The sequence below is a fragment of the Camelina sativa genome, chromosome 2 (genome assembly GCF_030686135.1).
Source record: "Camelina sativa cultivar CO46 ecotype springtype chromosome 2, ASM3068613v1".
Classification (NCBI taxonomy): domain Eukaryota; kingdom Viridiplantae; phylum Streptophyta; class Magnoliopsida; order Brassicales; family Brassicaceae; genus Camelina; species Camelina sativa.
Window position 1 is genome coordinate 13,047,771 of NC_141881.1, and position 18,143 is coordinate 13,065,913.

General features: G+C 39.0%; 4 protein-coding genes across 4 annotated transcripts; 3 read left to right on the forward strand and 1 right to left on the reverse strand.

Moving 5' to 3' along the window:
- The first annotated feature begins 1,311 nt into the window (after nt 1–1,311).
- LOC104720030 (uncharacterized) lies at nt 1,312–3,369 on the forward strand. Its single transcript, XM_010438006.2, has one exon. The coding sequence runs from the start codon at nt 1,527–1,529 to the stop codon at nt 3,189–3,191; it is 1,665 nt and encodes a 554-aa protein (XP_010436308.1). The 5' UTR covers nt 1,312–1,526; the 3' UTR covers nt 3,192–3,369.
- A 166-nt stretch (nt 3,370–3,535) lies between these two features.
- On the reverse strand, nt 3,536–5,519 carry LOC104749600 (casein kinase 1-like protein 5). Its single transcript, XM_010471269.2, has 11 exons — nt 5,338–5,519; nt 5,213–5,253; nt 5,063–5,132; nt 4,827–4,975; nt 4,640–4,735; nt 4,502–4,572; nt 4,363–4,424; nt 4,197–4,260; nt 4,036–4,120; nt 3,830–3,956; nt 3,536–3,731 (listed from the first exon to the last, which is right to left on the reverse strand). The coding sequence occupies exons 1-11, from the start codon at nt 5,411–5,413 to the stop codon at nt 3,637–3,639; spliced, it is 936 nt and encodes a 311-aa protein (XP_010469571.1). The 5' UTR covers nt 5,414–5,519; the 3' UTR covers nt 3,536–3,636.
- Nucleotides 5,520–7,005: 1,486 nt separating this feature from the next.
- LOC147948533 (uncharacterized) lies at nt 7,006–10,122 on the forward strand. Its single transcript, XM_087467436.1, has 6 exons — nt 7,006–7,245; nt 7,348–7,854; nt 7,940–8,548; nt 8,821–9,440; nt 9,533–9,632; nt 9,709–10,122. The coding sequence occupies exons 1-6, from the start codon at nt 7,006–7,008 to the stop codon at nt 10,120–10,122; spliced, it is 2,490 nt and encodes an 829-aa protein (XP_087323562.1).
- Nucleotides 10,123–13,213: 3,091 nt separating this feature from the next.
- LOC147948534 (uncharacterized) lies at nt 13,214–14,530 on the forward strand. The gene is made up of 6 exons (XM_087467439.1): nt 13,214–13,348; nt 13,435–13,699; nt 13,904–13,979; nt 14,068–14,210; nt 14,290–14,374; nt 14,461–14,530. Exons 1-6 carry the CDS (start codon nt 13,214–13,216, stop codon nt 14,528–14,530), a joined length of 774 nt encoding a protein of 257 aa, XP_087323565.1.
- The last annotated feature ends 3,613 nt before the right edge of the window (nt 14,531–18,143 follow it).

Genomic DNA, 18,143 nt, shown 5'->3' on the forward strand with positions numbered 1-18,143 from the left:
GATCTTTTTATTCCTTTTTATTCTGTTTAGATTCTTTGATGAGGAGAGTTCTAAGTCTTTTGATAATTTAGTAAATGTATTCCTAAAGCACCACACTGATATTCAAAATTCATACAATTTTTAAATTTATTTACACAAATTATATCATAAAAAGTAAATACAAGTGTAAAAAAGGACAATCGTTGTTGTTCACTTTTTTTCTCTCTTGAAAAAGTTTTTTTTCAGATCTCGATTTTTTTTCTTCTCACATTTTCATCGTCGGTCTGGATTACAAACCACACCAGAAGTGAGGTAAACTGTTTTTTCTGTCACTGGAGCGGTGTGGTTTTTCTGGTAAGCGTTGTCGATGTGGCCCTTTCCAGACGGACGGAAAGCTTTGGTTCTAGTTCCTCCTGGTTTGAAAACGCCGCTAGAGATGCAGAGAAGTCTTTCACAGCTCAACTGTGTGGTTGGAGGCTGCAGCAGCGGCATGAGACATTTACGGATAGGTGGGTTTTCCAGTGAGGGTTTTGGTGGTTAACGGTAGATTCTCTTCTGGTTCTTAGATGGCTTATTAGGACTTTGGCTTCTGAAAGGTTTGTTGAGCCTCTTCCTCTCTCTAGTCACCATGTTTTGCTTCCACAAGACCAGATATAAAGACTATCTTATCTCGGGAAGACTTTCCAATTTAAAGATTCAGAGAATAAAAACTTGGTTCTGAGTATGTCGGTTTGTTAGGAAGGGGAGGTGGCAGAGTGTCGGAGAATTGATCTATTCCGGAAGACTTGGGTGGCGGGTCAGATTTGCTGTTGGTGATAGTTCTCAGACAGGATCCGAATACTCTGATTAAAGAATCCATCCGACAGCATAATCACAAAGCTGTGAGCTTTGTATTCGCCACTGCTAATAAATCTGATGCTCTACTTCCGCTTAACCGCCTGACTTTTTGTTTCCGGTCGTTGGAAGTTTGTCTTCCTTTTTTACCTGATGTCGTAGTTGTATTATGTATTTTTCTTCTATAAAAAATTTATTTGGGACATTTTTCGAGTATCCCATTTAAAAACATCACATGTTTATCAATTCCGTAAATCTCCATTTTAAGTCACATGTTTAACACTGAAAACATTTCTAAACTTTTAAGGTCTTAATTGACAAGAAATAAACAGAAAAAATATCATTCGGAAAATTCATAGAAAAAATATATATTTTTCTTTTTAAAAAAATCTTAAGTAATTTTTGTTTTTTGAAATCCCAAATAATAAATCAAAAATCAAAATCATAATAAACTACATAAATTTGTATAATCTTTTATAACACACAGCCCGTAGGTAAAATGTTCGAATCAAAAACTAGCTCCAACGTCTCAGTCCATTTTACTTTACTTCCAACTAAAATTTTTTTCATTCCTAAAATAAATTTAAAAAAAAAAAAAAAAAAAGACTAAAAAGTTCAGCAGAGAGTCCAATTGTTTTCATCACTCCTAAAAAAAGCTTAAAAATCGATTTGGAATCAGATCTTGCTCTCCTCTTCTGGATCTTGTGAAACCCATGAAGGAATCAGATCTAACCACCGAACCAATCGCTCAGAATCTAATCAAGCTAATCAGCAACGTTTGCTTCTCAGTCTTCGTCTTCACAGTTCTCATATTCACAGTAATCGCCGTCACTTACCAACCACCAGATCCATGGCTCGAATCCGCTCCAGCTCTCACCAAACTCCTTACTCAAACCGAGGACGCTACTTTCAAAATCGACGGTTCCATGCTCAAAACCGGTGAAGACATCGCTTCATCTCCGGTTTCAGGTCCGGCGAACTCGACGCAGGTAACGGAGGCGACGATTGAGAAATCCGAGGAGAAGATTGGGAACATGACGGTGGAGAGGAGCTCTACGGATTGTGATGATGATTTGAAGATTGTGAATTGTTCTGATCCTAGGGTTTTGGTCGCTGTTGAGAGGTTTAATCTGAAGGTTTTCAAATCGATTGTGTTCTTAGATTACGAAACTCCGGTTAACGGATCGAATCCGAACGAATGCGATGTTTCTTGGAGGTTTAGGAATAAGAAAGAGAAGTCTTGGAGGAGATATAGAGATTTCAGGAGGTTTAAGTTTGGATTTGGTGAGAATTGTACTTATAAAGTGTTTCATACTAGTGGTTGGCACTCTGGTGTTAATGCTCGTAGGCCTAGGGTTAGACCGAGCTCGGCTCGAGGAGCTAGAGGTGGCGGTGTTGGTGGTGATCCCGAGATTAATGATACGATCGCGACTCTTGGTTCTCAGACTAATTTCAGGAGAGGGAAGTATTTGTATTACTCGCGGGGTGGCGATTATTGCAAAGGGATGAATCAGTATATGTGGAGTTTCTTGTGTGGGTTAGGGGAAGCTATGTACTTGAACAGGACGTTTGTGATGGATTTGAGTTTGTGTTTGTCTGCGAGTTATTCCTCTAAAGGGAAGGATGAGGAAGGGAAAGATTTTAGGTATTACTTTGATTTCGAGCATCTTAAAGAGACGGCATCTATTGTTGAAGATGGTGAGTTTTTAAGAGACTGGAAGAAATGGAATCGGTCTCATAAGCGTAAAGTTCCTGTTAGGAAGGTTAAGACGCATAGAGTGTCGCCTTTGCAGCTTAGTAAAGATAAGAGCACGATTATATGGAGGCAGTTTGATTCTCCTGAGCCTGAAAACTATTGGTATAGAGTGTGTGAAGGGCAAGCGTCGAAGTATGTGGAGAGGCCGTGGCACGCACTGTGGAAATCGAAGAGATTGATGAACATTGTCTCTGAGATTAGTGGGAAAATGGACTGGGACTTTGATGCGGTTCATGTGGTTAGAGGGGAGAAAGCGCAGAACAAGAAGCTGTGGCCACATTTGGATGCAGATACGTGGCCTGATGCAATTTTAACCAAACTTAAAGGAATAGTTCAGGTGTGGAGGAATTTGTACATCGCCACCAATGAACCGTTCTACAATTACTTTGACAAGTTGAGGTCTCAGTACAAGGTTCACTTGCTTGATGACTATAGCTACTTGTGGGGAAACAAGAGTGAGTGGTACAATGAGACAAGTCTCTTGAACAATGGGAAACCGGTAGAGTTTGATGGGTACATGAGAGTAGCTGTTGATACAGAGGTGTTTTATAGAGGAAAGACGCGTGTTGAGACGTTCTATAACCTTACCACGGATTGCAAAGATGGGATCAATACATGCTAAAATTGATCCAGCCAGGTTACTTACCCAGCCATTTCATTTTTATATTTGTTGTTTTTTTTTTTGTATCCAATTCAATTCAGTTTGTGTTGTTACCTTGTGTTCACTAGCAATTAACATTACTGGTGGGAAGAGTGTACGTAACGTTCACATTTTGTTATACAATTCCTTTATTCTGTAAGAGGACACCACTTACTAGTTGTTGCGATTTTGGTATAGTTTTCTTAAATCGCTATATTGTTCTTGATGCTAAACTACAATTTGACAAGGCTAGCCTGATTCTTAAATCGCTATATTGTTCTTGATGCTCACTTTTATCGATCAAAACAAGGGAAAGATTATCGCGATCTCAAATATTCAGTATTCCACCATTCCTAACAAACGTAACATCACAGAATCTTGCATTGTTCATTTATGTATCATGAAGGGGAATACAAAATTAATAGCATCAAGAGTGTACATGGGCATGAGGTGGAGGGTTTGTGCATTGTGATTGCTGATACTTTAATACCGTCCAGTCGAACACAAAATCAAACTGAAAACCTGAGATAAACAAATAATCATTTGGTGTCAACAGAAGCTTATGTATGAACTTAATAGTAGCCTTAAGAGGAAGAAGGAGAGAGAGTAAAATGAATGACCTTCACGAGTAAAAAGGTTGCGGAATAGTCTCTTCAAATATGCATAGTCTGGCTTATCTTCGAACCTAAGCGCACGGCAGTAATGGAAGTAGGATGCAAACTCTGTTGGATGACCTCTGCATAACGTCTACAGAGACACTAATGCAAAGTTATAGTATATGGACTCATATAAGTTTATACATGTGTAACATATATGAAGAACTTACTTCTATGGAAGTTGAAACCTTCTTCTCGCTAATCTTGTCATATTTCTGTTTCTTGTTCGCAGCTTTCAGTCCCTGCCATGGGAGACTACAAGAAGATAGGATAAGAGATGGATTGGCTGACAAATAACAGGATATAAAGAAAGGTTACTCAACGACTCTACCTTCCGTTGAGGAAGTACATGAGGATATAACCAAGTGATTCTATATCATCCCTCCGGCTTTGCTCTACCAAGTGTAGAATGTTACAGATGAACAGAAAGATTGAAATAAGAAAAAGTGGTACGCGAAGAAAATAGAATTTGATCTGCGATTAGCGATGGAGTATACCAATCCCTAGGTGAGTGTTCAAGCTGGCAAAAGCTGGAGTACCAATTAGACTTTTATTCTCCCTGAACAATTTACACACGTTAATATACTTACAAATATAAACCAATTGCTGAATCTGTGACATCCAAAACCTTGGAACCTGTATGGGACATGTCGGTAGCTTGAGCTATCTCTATATTTCTTAGCCAAGCCAAAGTCTATGATGTAGACCTACAGAAACAGAACCAAAACTGTGAGATCCAAACTCAACGTTAAAGAGTGTATGAAGAAAGATGACCTGATTAGCCAGCCGTCCCAAACCCATAAGAAAATTATCCGGCTTTATATCACGATGAATATACGACTTAGAATGGATGAACTCAAGCCGATTAATCTGGCACAAGATGGTATATATATAAACAGGTTGGTTAGATATCACAAACACCATTTACAGCAGTGACATTGCATGAAATCCAAAACGTTACCATTTGATCAGCTAGCATGAGAACTGTCTTCAAAGTAAAATTCCTATTGCAATAACTAAACAAATCTTCAAGGCTTCCACCAAGCAAATCCATCACTATGACATTGTGATCCGCGTCGACGCCACACCATTTCATGTTTGGAATTCCAGCTGCATTAATAAAAAAACACACACACACAAAATGAACAACCGCGACAAATACATATATACATAACGGATGAGAAACAATTTTCATACTTCCACACTGAAGAAGTCTATAGATCCTTGACTCATATAACAATTGTGGATGCATAGTCTTGACACTTTCCTACACAAGACACAATAAAAATTAAAAAAGCAGCCTTTTTGATTCGATTCAGTACTTCAACAAAAGTTTAGTACACTCACAAACTTAATAGCAACATCTTCATTAGTCTGCACATCAGTTCCTGCAAATATTTTGACATAGTTATATCAAAAAGTGACATAATCAAGCAAATACTTTGGTAGTATTATAGAGATAACGAACAAACCTAGGTAAATCTCTCCGAATGAGCCACTCCCAATTTTTTTACCAAGCCGGAACTTACTCCCGATACGAAGTTCCATCGTCAACTCAAAACAACAATTGGAAAAAACCTAACTTGTGTTCTACTCTCTGTCGAGCCAATTCTCACGCGTAGGAAAGGAAGAGCTGCGCGTGTGTGATCGCTTAAGCCGGCTGTGGTCTTTTTCATTTCCTTTTATTCATCTCTATTCTGTCGTATAATTTATTTTTATAGGTTAACTAAACTATTTTCATATGAAGGACATAATTTTTGTTTCTTGTTTTTTCTTTTTTCTTACATATTTATAAATTGGGCCTTATAAATTTAGAGAAATCACTTAAGTTTCCAAATTTGCATCGTAGTGGTACAGTAAGTTAAGTTTTGTATAACTTTTGTTTTTGTCCTGCTTTTTGTACTTATATTATAAAGTTTATTAGATTAAAGACCCATGCTAATTTATTTTATTTATATTCTAATTTTTATATAAAATTTAATTTATATGATTGTTTAAAAATTTTTTTTTGATAAAACATTATGCAATAATATCATATGCTAAATATGATGGATTGAAAAAAGACACATATTTTATATATTTTCTATTGTTAATGATTCAAGATAAATACACCTGCTATAACAATGGTTAAATTTTACTTTATACAAATTATGTATATTTTATATTTTAAAAGAAATTTTTAATATGTTGTATTAGTTTATGTATGTGAAGTTATTTCAACAATGTATATTATACATCATGATTTGATTGTCATTATAAGACATAATTTTGTAAATTTGGTTTTTAAAAAGCGAGTTATTATATTATAAGTAACTTAATATATTGTTATACTTTTTGTTTTAATATACTTCGTTTCTTGAAATTCTTTCATATTATAGTGACATATTATTGACATTGTTATAACAAATCAATTTAGAGTGTTTATAGTTTCTAATTTTTTGATCTATTAAATGTTTATGATATTCTTCAAAATATCAAGTTTTAATATTTTAAAATATTTCAAAATAAATTATTTAATGTTTCTTATATTATATAAAAGGGAAATTACCTAGAATATTGCATAAAAGTAGGTTTATTACTAGACTAACACGTTGAGATTTCTGCCTTACTAGAATAACACATAAAAGTTTGCAAATTACTTCTATATCTGAGTTGTGTGTTTTATTACGATTTATGCCATTCTCTTTTAAAACGAAGATCTTAAAAGGGGAAAATAAAAGATCATAAACCTAAGTCGATCCCTTGAATCTTTGTGTTGTTTGTCTTACGATTGTTGGGTTGAGATCAGCTATTTTTAGATAGCTTGCGGCGTGAAAAGAATCTGTGTGGAGGACGTTTGGCTGGAGGACCACTGACGGCGAGTTGACGGCGAGGTGGTTTGAAGTAGAGGAGGAGGGAAATAAAGCGATTTGGTCAGAGGTAAATTTCTATATCGTGGTTTAGTCTCTATTGCTTACTGTTTTCTTATACCCGAGTATTACATAGTAGGCCTTGTATATTGTATGTTAGTTTTCTGTATGTTGTTGAGCTCTGTTTTTCGGAAGATATTTGTGTGACTTCATGTTGCTTCGTTGCTAATCTAAGCAACAAATGTTTTGTGATATTGAATTAATAACTAAACTAAAGCTTCTGTCGTAGATATGGGGTCAAGCAAGAGGTATCCAAGTAGGTTGTATGGGGTTGGTAATTTTCCACTGCCGATGAGAAGCATGCACCACGATTGTAGTTTGTCCAATCTTGGTGGTTTGAAAGGCTTTGTTGGTGATGAGGTGTATGACAAAATAAGAAAGAATTCGCAGCTGGGAGTTCTATTGGATCTAGCCGAATCTGACTACCTGTTTTGTGGGAAGACCATCCATTATCTATTGTCCAATCAATTGGCAATAAACATTCCTTCGTAGGTATGGTTTTTGGTTGGAGGAAAGCCGCTGAGGTTCTCTCTATATGAATATGAAGAAATTAGTGGTTTGAATTGTGAAAAGATTGATGAAACAGAGTTTGAAGTCGATCATACACCTTTATGGGTGGCTTTAAAGGTGAAAGCTTTTAATGGACCCAACTGGGAGGAGCTAGTTGAGGGTTTGAGAAGCTGCCGTGGGTGGTCTGATGAAATGAAGACGCAGATAGCTCGGTTGTATCTTGTTCATGTTGGAGTGCTTGGTTTATCAAGGAACAGTCGGATTCCTCTGGAATACGCTAAAAAGGCGTTGAATGAAGAAGCATTTGAGAGTTTTCAATGGGGTAGGGTTGGATTCAAGAGTTTAGTTGATTCCATCAAAGTCCTTGGGTTACCTAACAATGCTTATACCCTCCATGGATGTGTCCATGTATTGCTGATATGGGCATTTGAGAGCGTGAAGGTGCTGGGGGCTAGCTACGGGAATGTAAGAGAAGGTGTAGATTTGCCTCTGTTAAGGTGGAGAGGAGGGAGGCCAAGGAAGGATATCGAAGCCTTCATATCCGGGAGCAAACTCCTTAATAATGGGGAGGTATGCCTTCAATTTACGTATACATTATTTGTCTGCATTTTTTCTTTGTGATAGATTATTAAAAGTTATGGTATCTGAAATGCAGCTTCAGGTGAAGCATTTAGTACCTAAACCTTTGGAGTTCATATATCCAGATTGGCCAGGACAGTATTGTGTGTATGGTGTAGGAGAAGGTTTGAAGAAGAAACTGGATAATCTGCTGTTAGACGTGATCAATGGCGAAATGGATGAAAGAGAATGGGATTGTGTAAAAAAAAGGAAGGGGGAACATACGAAGAAGAGGGAGAGGAGGCAATATGTTGCAGGGGTAAGTGACGATGATTTCCTTGAAACAGCCCCAACCAGCATCCGTAATGTCCCCAATAATGCGAAGGAGCAGAAAGAAAGTGTTGGGGACAAATGTTCAGCAGAGAAGGCGTCTGGAGATAAGCATTCAGGTGTGGAGGGTGAAGATGGTAGTGGAAGGTTATTTACTATGGTTGAAACACTAGGGGCGAAAATGGATAATATTCAGATATCGTTTTCTAGAGCAATAGCGGAAGTTGTGTTCAAACTTCAAGGTATGGAGAGTAGGATGGGTAACTTTGAGAGTGACGTTCAACTATTGAAGAAAGTTGTTATCAACACAACGGATGGAGGAGCGCATACGCAAGGACCTCTTACATTAAGAAATGACGAACAAAAAATAGAGGAGGTATGATCTGCGTACCGTATTGATAAAATTGTTATTATATATCTATTGTTCAGTATGAAGTCTTTGTATTTATCTATTCGAGGAAACAATATCAATTTCAGTTTTGTGAAGTTGTATAATTTTGTAATTATTTTGATATATGATTTTTTTCGTACACACAATTTAGCAATTTGTATACTTTGTCTCTAGTTTAACAGCGTCATATTATATTTCAAATGTCTTGTATATAACATCAAATACATGTCTTTTGTTTCAAGTCATGGCTATATCAGATAAAGCATTCGGACAAGGATGGTTATAAAGTTGCTAGTTGTGTTAGGAATCCGTTAGCCATTAAGGATAAGGTCATGTGGTCTGGGAGTATTAAAATCAAACCAGAGGATAGTGTAGAGCGAATTCCAAAGCAGATGGTAGACAGTGTACAGCGTGTCAAAAGAGTACAGAGTTGGGAGACAGAGGAAGGCGATAAAAGAGCAAAGTATAATGACAAAGTTGATGGAGCAGGTGCTCAACCCGTTCCTATTAATGTTATCCATCCGGTAAGTGGTGGTAACCCTGGCTCGTCGGATCGAAAGTGCGAATCTGTTGTGGATTTAACCAAGGGGACCAGCAGTCCTGCATCGTCTCATACAGTGAAAGATAAGGAGAAAGCCAGGTATTTTGCATATTTGTTACAAAAGGTGTTTCCTCCATCAAGAGAGCTTGATCTTCTATTAGTAGATCCAGTGGGCACCAACATAGGGTTAAACCCTAATGATGAATCAATGCGAGCTGCATTAATGACCCGACGTGAAAGCCACATTGTAGTCCTATCTCCCGCAGTGTACGATCCTTTTAGTGAGGCAAGTCCTGAGAAAATTGCAAAGCTGATGTCCTTCCTAACTGATGATTTGTAAGTCTTCATTTAGAGTTGTATATAATTAGTGTCTATATTCGGATTTGAGGACTACGATCTATAACTGATTTGTTAATTTTGGTATTCAGGGCTAAAGTACCTTGCACTGGAAATGCCGAATTTTATTTTCGCCTCCTGACCCCTAAACAATTGTGGCCAACTACAACATTCGGCTGGTTATGGGATGCGGTAAGCTTCGTAGCATAACATTTGACGCAGTTAACTATGGTGTACTAATGCCTGATAGATGTCACTCGTGTTGCAGCACATGGTTACATGTATGCATATGTTCCGTATTAGGGGGACGCAAATGCCATCCCCATATAAAACAGATCGTATTGCTTTTCTCGATCCTTTGTTTGTTAGTATGTGGGCATTCGAATTCCCTAAAATGGAAGCCTCTAATCAATGGGTTTTTGGAGAAGGTTATTTTGAGACGTACGTGGGAAGGCTGCCAAAATACGGAATGACAAACAAGGTGTGGGTTGACGATGTAGACACCCTGCTCTTCCCATACAACCTCGATAACAACCATTGGGTAGCCATCGAAGCTGACTTAGTCCAGCGGAGGCTAAGAGTTTACGATAGCATAAACAGCGGTAGAACCGACGAGAGTCTACAAAAGAAGTGCAAACCGTTCGCAAAAATGATCCCACGCTTGATACAAGCATATAACTAGGCCTACATATAACCGGAGGTACAAAGATGAGCATATCGGGGCGGCGGCATTTAGTTACTACCGGGTGAAAACACTCCCACAGAACTATCAACAAGGTGACTGTGGTGTGTACACGTTGAAGTGAATAGAGTGTATAGCTCTTGGAGTAAATTACACAGGCCTATGTGATGCGGCCATGCCTTCTATTAGGATGAAACTTGCTGCAGACGTGTTTGATGAGGTCCCAAACCGAGACTGCTTTCTCCAACTAGATGCTACGTCGGAGACAGTAGATTATCCGGAAGCTGAGTTCAACTCGGGATCAAAAAGTTGAAGAGGTTCCATGTACATTACCGGAGCAGTATGATTTTGCAAAATTGAAGATTGGTTTTACGCGTGTTGCTAATAGAAGATGCGTGTTTGGTCATTTTTTTTGGTAACATGTGGGATTTGAGGATGTCGTTCTTAGATTTTCCGAGGTCTGGTCACTCACATAGCTCCTATCGGTTGATTGTAAACCCTCTTCAGGTGTAGTGTTTTTTGTATATTGGAGGGTCTAGATATGTATCATTATGACGTCTTTCTAACTAGTATTAGTATATGTTAGGCCTTTATCAGATGTGTACGTACCATCAGCTAAGTAACGGCCTTATTATGGTCTCTGTACACACGTACGTATATTCATATGTGTACGTACCATCAACTAAGTAATGGCCTTATTATGGTCTGTGTACACACGTACGTATATTCATATGTGATCGTACCATCAACTAAGTAACGGCCTTATTATGGTCTATGTACACACGTACGTATATTCATATGTGTACGTACCATCAACTAAGTAACGGCCTTATTATGGTCTGTCTACACACGTACGTATATTTATGGTCTGTGTACACACGTACGTATATTCATCAGTGTACGTACAATCGATTTTCTAACGTTATAGACTTGATTTTTAGGTTCATGGTTGGTGCTTAGTTTCTATCCATTTTGAGCACACTAACTTGTCCCTACTGGCAATCCTATGATATGATGAGCGTGATGTGATTAAATTGTATTCAAATTCAGCGAACCATAATCATCCTAACAGACTGTTACGGATCATATGGACCACCTGCGTGAAAGTAATAAGTACAACCAGGAAGAATGTTTATTCGCTACTTAATTTATTGGACCAATAGCAGCTTCGTAGACGTCCATTGCGAACTTCTTTCGGAAATTGTCAATATTGTTGTCGGTGATCTTCAAGCAATCAGTCATCAGTTTGCCCATGCACAACAGTTCTAAAAACTTCATAGTAAAAGGTCCACAATCTCCCGTCCTCAAGTTTTGTCCTACTTGGCTAACCCTTTCAGCGGTAAATGGATCGAGAGGGTAATTGACATCGATAACCCTCTGAAGTAGGTACGGTATCATCTCACACACCGGCTTGATCCGGGACATTGCAAGAGTTTCTCTGCTGGAGGTCATCAAAGGATCGTAAATGGAAACATGTCTCTTTATAAGATTTATGCCCACTCCTACCCAATGCTTAGATTTCCAGTTCATTGGAGCATATATAACGTTGACATCTGTAACCCACTTCAACCTTGGTTCGTGGTGCATCCTTTCCCCATTGACGATGTCAATGAGTACTTTGTCCCATATGAAATTCCGTTTCGCCGTGCTCCTGTTGAATGCTTGGAACCTTCTTGTCAACTCGTAAAAGAGAACGGAGTCCAAAATTACGGTCCTTTGTTTTATCATTTCTTCTCCGTTTTTGTGCCATAGCGTTAGGGCAATCATCTCCATGTGCTGCAGATGCAGTTAAACGCAAACCGGTCGGATTTAAATCCAACAAGAAACCATGAACACCCCAAAATCGTGTAGTTAAAGTTTAAAATATGTACCTGACTATGGACCCATTTTTGGGACGATATAAGAGTAGAGAAGAATAGGATATCTGCCTTGCGGAATCCGGAAAAGGTGTGTACCCTGTGAAATTTTGTAATTATGAATATCCTATATCAATGAATGAGCATATCAATATGTCATCGGAGTAATATATACTACACTTACACATTATCTTGTTTTATCATCTCGGTGAATTTGGCGAATTTCCCATCAGCAACATCTTCCATAGGGTCGTATGAAACCGACCCTGCTTTTATCACTATGGCTTCGGATGGTTGACTCGCACGTATCTCCATTATCACTTCTTCTGCGCGTCCTGTTTCATCCACAATAATAACCGACTGCGGCACTAAATTGTCTGAGTCACTGGGAATACATTCCTCCCCGGGACTTTGATCTGGTTGACCTCTAGTCTCTTTACAGCCCTCTTCGACATCGCGTTCGTTGGGTATTGCTTGGTCTCCGGCCTAATAAGATGCACGTACATAGATTAGTTGTGACGTACACTGGACCATCTAAGTAGACACTATAAATATGGCAAATATTCGAAAATAAAAATTAATTTTGCACTATTGGAGGTTAACTGTTGTTTCTATTTGTACATGTCCATTAGTTTTGTTACAGCCCTCCTCGCCATCGCTTTCCTCTTGTTGACCGTCAACTGCAGTTTCATTTTCTACAGGTATTTCGGTTTTGTTACAACCCTCATCTGACTCGCCTTCCTGACGTCTTATGTCCCCTCCGTTACTATTAAACCACTCGACTTTCCCGCCTTCTTGATGCAGTTCTTCCCCATCCTCCTATTCAAAATAATGAAACTTTTAAGACGCGTGTTCGTAGTAGGAACTTGGTATAAGCTCAATTTTTCACACGTTTAGATTAGAGGAGGTAAACAAATAACCGAATATATATGAGACCCACATATGGTTATCCCTTTTATGGTTACTTCCTGACCTACCATTTTGTTACAATGCGGATCAGGTTCCATTTTAGTATTCAGCTGTACGTACACTACGAATTAAAGTAAATTTGAAATATAAACCCGAACAAAAACAAAGAAAGCGCAGAGTCGCGCTTATTAGAGTAGGAGAGAGGGGGAGTCGGTAGAAAGACGGAACTACTACTGGCGACGTTTTGTTTTATTTAAATAGCATCACCCTTTCTCCTTTCCAAACCCAGGGTAGAAACGAGTAACACGAAATTATCAGAAAAAACCATGGAGTTTATAGTTGATGCCATCGCTGATCTTATACCAGGAAAAACGAATTGGATTATCCAAGCGAAGGTCTTGAATTCGTGGTATGTTACTGAGTTCTTTTGGAAGCGGGTTCTGCTCCTTGCTGATACACGGGTTAGTCCACTTTGCTTTGAAAAATATTTGCACGAAGTTGTTAACCAACGCAGTGGTCTTATACACAATTGATATGCAATTTGTAGGGTGACACAATCGAGGTGGCGTTTTTACCAGGGACCTATAAGAAAATGAGGAAGTATATCTATGATGGTGATTGGTATGAAATTAGGAATTTCAAGGTCATCCAGCCAACACTTAGGGAGAGGAATACACATCATCCTTTCCAAATCAAATTTACTGATGAGTCGATGATGGGCCTGCTCTCACCGGTGAATCAAAAACACTACTTCCGTTTCGAAGATTTGGGTGATATATCTCGAGGGAGAATTACCCATCCCATATCATTCGGTACGCTTATCTTCAATTTTCAATTACACAAATCGTTTGAAACAACGTTAACAAACGTTTGCTAATTGATATATTTGTGATTATCACTAGTTTTTAGGCCTCATACTAAATAAATAGGTTAGTAGACAATTTCATATCAAAATACATAGGTCGTAACATTTAAAGTATGTGTCTACCCCGAATCAGATGTCTGTGGGTGTGTAGTTGGGGTGGAAGACAGAAGATTGCTCGAGGGGGCAAATGCGGCCAATGAAGTTGTCCTCACCCTACTGAATGGGAGGTAAAGGAGATTTGTGCTACCTTTTCAATACATTTACATTTAAAGTTTTTTCGTATGCCCGTTCAATATTAACATGAGAAAATCGTAGGAATGAAACCCTCAAGTGTCGTGCCCTAGATGATTATGCTGCTCGCTTCATAAATGCTTGGGAAGCACTCGGGTGTCATCTTACTTTTACATCCGAACCCGTCTTTTGTATTTTGCGGTTCTGGAAGGTTGGAAGCTACGAAGGTATGTTCGATTTGATAGATCAGATAAGGAAACCAGCCTTGTGAAACCATATACAACTAATTTTGTAAATGTTCTGAAGGTGCTCCTTGCCTCGTCAACACAACCGCCTCTTCGCTGTTCTATATAAAACCAGATTTCGAGGGAATGGAACATCACAAGGAGATGTAAGCTCTTTGTTTTCCTACTAAAATATCTAATTGTATTTGTTGCTACTGTCAAATACGTTAAACACTTTCTATATTTACCGCAGATCTGAAAATGCTGGACGTTACTATATAGAACATATAATGGAGCACGTAGGGGAGAATGCAGTACCTTGAGAATAAAGGAACTAGATGGGCGAAAGGGAAAACTCATGGAGTTTAGCATATTTATTTAAAGAACTGGCACAGATCTATGCAATTTATTAACTTTTTTTTCCCCGGTGTGTTTGTACTTTTGAGTGAACCCAATGTTACGCTGATTATGGATAATATATGGTTATGTTTTGTCAACAAAATATAAAATTTAGTACTCCGCAATATATGTACGTACATAACAATAGTTATCTACGATAAGTGAACATGTCAACACTATCCAAACATCGCATTATGTCCTATCTAATGGACCATATAAAGCCCACAAACAGATATATTTCGCTTTAAAAAGCTTCTTATTCAAACAGAAAACCGTTTGTTTGAGATTTCTAAAAAGCCCACACGAGTAATAGACCCATCTAGGGCAGCCGGGAACAATTTCTCCAACAATTATAGTTAAACAAAAATGTGGGCTTAGAAATTAAAAAGGGCCATCATAAACATGTTACAAAAAGCTATGTTGGCACTTAGGAAAAAAGAGTATTATCCTCACGCCAAGAAAAGATAACACGTCTATTGTCGCCCATGCACTACGTATTAGCTGGACATGTTGTACGGTTGTGGCCAACCTGTTGACACTGAGAACAAGCATGCTGTTTGCGGGGCCGCTTCGTCTCCAACGTAACCTCGGCAAAAGACTTCCTCCTCGTCATCTTTGGCCTTCCTGGAGGATTCCTAACAAAAGGCGGTTTACATCTGGACGGTGTAATATCAGTAGGAACGATGCAGGATGTATCTATCGGCATTATCGCCTCCGCATACCCACTGCAGAGGCTGTCTCTGCGGAAGTATGGATGGTGCTGGTTTATAACTGATACATTGGCAGTATATGCGGCTGCGATAGCATGTACGCATGGCATCCTCTCTAGATCAAAACGCCTACATGAACACCTCTTATACCTCAGATTGACAACATGCATTGAGTTACCACCACTTACTTCAAATCGATCTTCATCAATTTCTTGAACCTTTAGACGCCTTGACTGTTCAATACGTGCCTATGAGTAAATCAAAGCGTAAGTTCATATAACCAAAACAACACAACATATCCACTAACATTTTTCATGCCTTTCGTTAACATATATATCGATGGATATGTTAATGAATGTCACACCTGTAACAGGTTCTCCACTCCTTTGGTGAGTAAAGTTGGCATTGCGACAGCTTGTTTTCTCCTTGTAGCAAACCAACGTGTCAACATATTCCGAACAGCTTCTAGTAACTCTACAATGGGATAGGCTCTGGCAGAATTCAGTACTTTGTTTAGCGATTCTGCAATGTTGCTCGTGGTGAAGTTGTACCTATCACCAGGAAAGTGCGCCCTGCTCCACTTGGTTACATCTGCACGAACCAAGTAAGCATGCAGTTGCGGATTCGCTTCTTGAATTTGCTGGAAGATTTCTTCGAAATCAACTACACGGTACGCTGCAGCTGCTCTTTTTACCAGCCGGAATGTTTCGCTCCCACTAAATCTCAGGATAATATTCTTGTGAAGATGATAAGTGCAGATTCCTCGACTTGCCAGGGGGTACACTTTAGCGATAGCTTTACCAATAGATTTATGCCGGTCAGATATCAGTGCAAGCTCTTCATCATCAGGAATTACACTACTTAATTGAGTAAAGAACCATTCCCACGACACGTCGTTCTCTGTATCAACAACCGCATACGCCAGAGGGAAAATATTAAAATTCCCATCTTGTGTTGTCGCTATCAGAAGAGTCCCTTTGAATTCACCTTTCAAAAAGGTTCCATCTACAACTACAACTTTCCGCATATACCTGAAACCCTTAATGCATCCAGCAATCGCAATGAAAACATACTTGAATCTGTCTTCTGCATCAACGACCAGTCTAGTAAGGGTCCCCGAATTAGAGGACCTCAGCCTGTATAAATATGCCGGTAATTCAGCGTATCCACTTTCAGGTGTACCCCTAACATACTCCTGCGCCTTTATAAGTGTACGATGTGCCTTCCAGTAGCCAAGCTATTATATGAAAATGGTCAGTAAAAGACATCAGCACTAAACAATATCAACTAGATCGAATTATATATATGTGCAGTGCAGGCCATAGAATCAACTAATTTATGACAAACTCAACAAACTTAAGCTACGATCTGTTTGTACACCCTATAAACAAGTACACTCACAGAGCCAACCATAAAACAAACATATTAAAGTATTCCAGTAGCCACCCTGTACACCATATCGTAGGTTGAGCCCATCCCCAACAAGATTTGGCACAACAGAACTTCCCACACCACCAACATAATCCTTGTATAATTGACCTAGGATTGGTGGTTTAGCATTACAGCTACAGCCATATCGTTCCGTAACAGAGCAAGTATGTTCACGACAATATCTGCGAATATAAAACACCGGCAAATCACCCATGGTTGAAGCTCGTATTCTCCATTTACAACCTTTTACCCAACACTCAACGATTAACAAAACGGGCGTTGAATATCGAACATTGTAATCATATTTATCTAATACACTCAGCACCCTCAACCTTGCCACCAACGTTTCTTTGCTATCAAACTTATCCCCCACAGCAATATCACCACCTCCGTTTTTTATTTTGCGAACCTCCTTCTCAATTGCATCAGCTGCAGAGTTAGTCTTGCGGGTACGGTTATTTGATTCTGTGTTACACACATTTTCCTCTATACAAGACCCACCCCCAGGTCCGTCGTCCAATGATTCCTCTGCTTCATCCGAGGCGAAGTTGGAGTACAGCAGATAGTCTTCATCCCCTGAACTTGCACCATCGCTGTCGTCACAGTAATCAAATCTACTGTTGTCCTCATCATCTGCTTCATCTTCATCTAGATCATTTCCTACATTATCTTCACCGTCTTCCTTCCGACTCTCGTACTCATCATCTTTCTCTCCCATTTCCTCTGCCACGCCTACGAAATCATCTACAACGACTTCAGGGGTCTTGGGTGTTGGTTCTGGGGTTTTCGGTTTAACTTCCTCGAACAAGGTTTCACCAGATTTAGCTTCAATCTCAATGCATAGCCGGATGAGTTCACTCCTATGCTGTTTGAGAAAGTTTTGAAACTGCCGACCATTCGAAACAATCACCGGTGGCATATAACATCCGCTTTTTTTATATCTATCTAACATATAGCTCAACTTTATCGCGGAAGTTCTTTCACAGAAACCAAAGTCATCGTACACCATAGCAGTAAAGTCTTCAAACTTTGTTTCTTTATCGGCAACTATAATCCTGCACCCTTTCCTAGTATCAACATCAAACAACCATCGCTTTTTTTCTACCCTCCACCTCCCACACGCCAATACGATATCTTGCTCTTCCATGGATGAACCGAGATCAAAGATTAAAGAAACTGAGTAGGAAAAAGATGTTTGCTCCGGCAGACAAACAGAACACGATTGATGAATCTGCTACAAACACCATAGATCGGAAGAACAGTAAAGGTGTTTAGATCTTCTTCCAATAAGTCTATCGCAACGCTCGACTGTCTTTGCCAGCTCAAACAAATTCGTGTTATTCTGGTAAGACTTTAAAGCTGTCAATCTTGCTTACTAAATCTACCACGGACAAGA

Excerpts from the sequence above, each read along its gene's own strand:
- LOC104720030 (XM_010438006.2), top strand. The coding sequence starts at position 1,527 with ATGAAGGAATCAGATCTAACCACCGAACCAATCGCTCAGAATCTAATC.
- LOC104749600 (XM_010471269.2), bottom strand. The coding sequence starts at position 5,413 with ATGGAACTTCGTATCGGGAGTAAGTTCCGGCTTGGTAAAAAAATTGGG. Across the intron at positions 5,254-5,337 it reads ATTCGGAGAGATTTACCTAG|GAACTGATGTGCAGACTAAT; the intron begins GTTTGTTCGTTA and ends AAATATTTGCAG. Across the intron at positions 4,736-4,826 it reads TCATGCTAGCTGATCAAATG|ATTAATCGGCTTGAGTTCAT; the intron begins GTAACGTTTTGG and ends ATCTTGTGCCAG.
- LOC147948533 (XM_087467436.1), top strand. The coding sequence starts at position 7,006 with ATGGGGTCAAGCAAGAGGTATCCAAGTAGGTTGTATGGGGTTGGTAAT. Across the intron at positions 7,855-7,939 it reads AACTCCTTAATAATGGGGAG|CTTCAGGTGAAGCATTTAGT; the intron begins GTATGCCTTCAA and ends TCTGAAATGCAG. Across the intron at positions 9,633-9,708 it reads TCGGCTGGTTATGGGATGCG|CACATGGTTACATGTATGCA; the intron begins GTAAGCTTCGTA and ends CTCGTGTTGCAG.
- LOC147948534 (XM_087467439.1), top strand. The coding sequence starts at position 13,214 with ATGGAGTTTATAGTTGATGCCATCGCTGATCTTATACCAGGAAAAACG. Across the intron at positions 13,700-13,903 it reads TACCCATCCCATATCATTCG|TTGGGGTGGAAGACAGAAGA; the intron begins GTACGCTTATCT and ends GTGGGTGTGTAG. Across the intron at positions 14,211-14,289 it reads GAAGGTTGGAAGCTACGAAG|GTGCTCCTTGCCTCGTCAAC; the intron begins GTATGTTCGATT and ends AATGTTCTGAAG.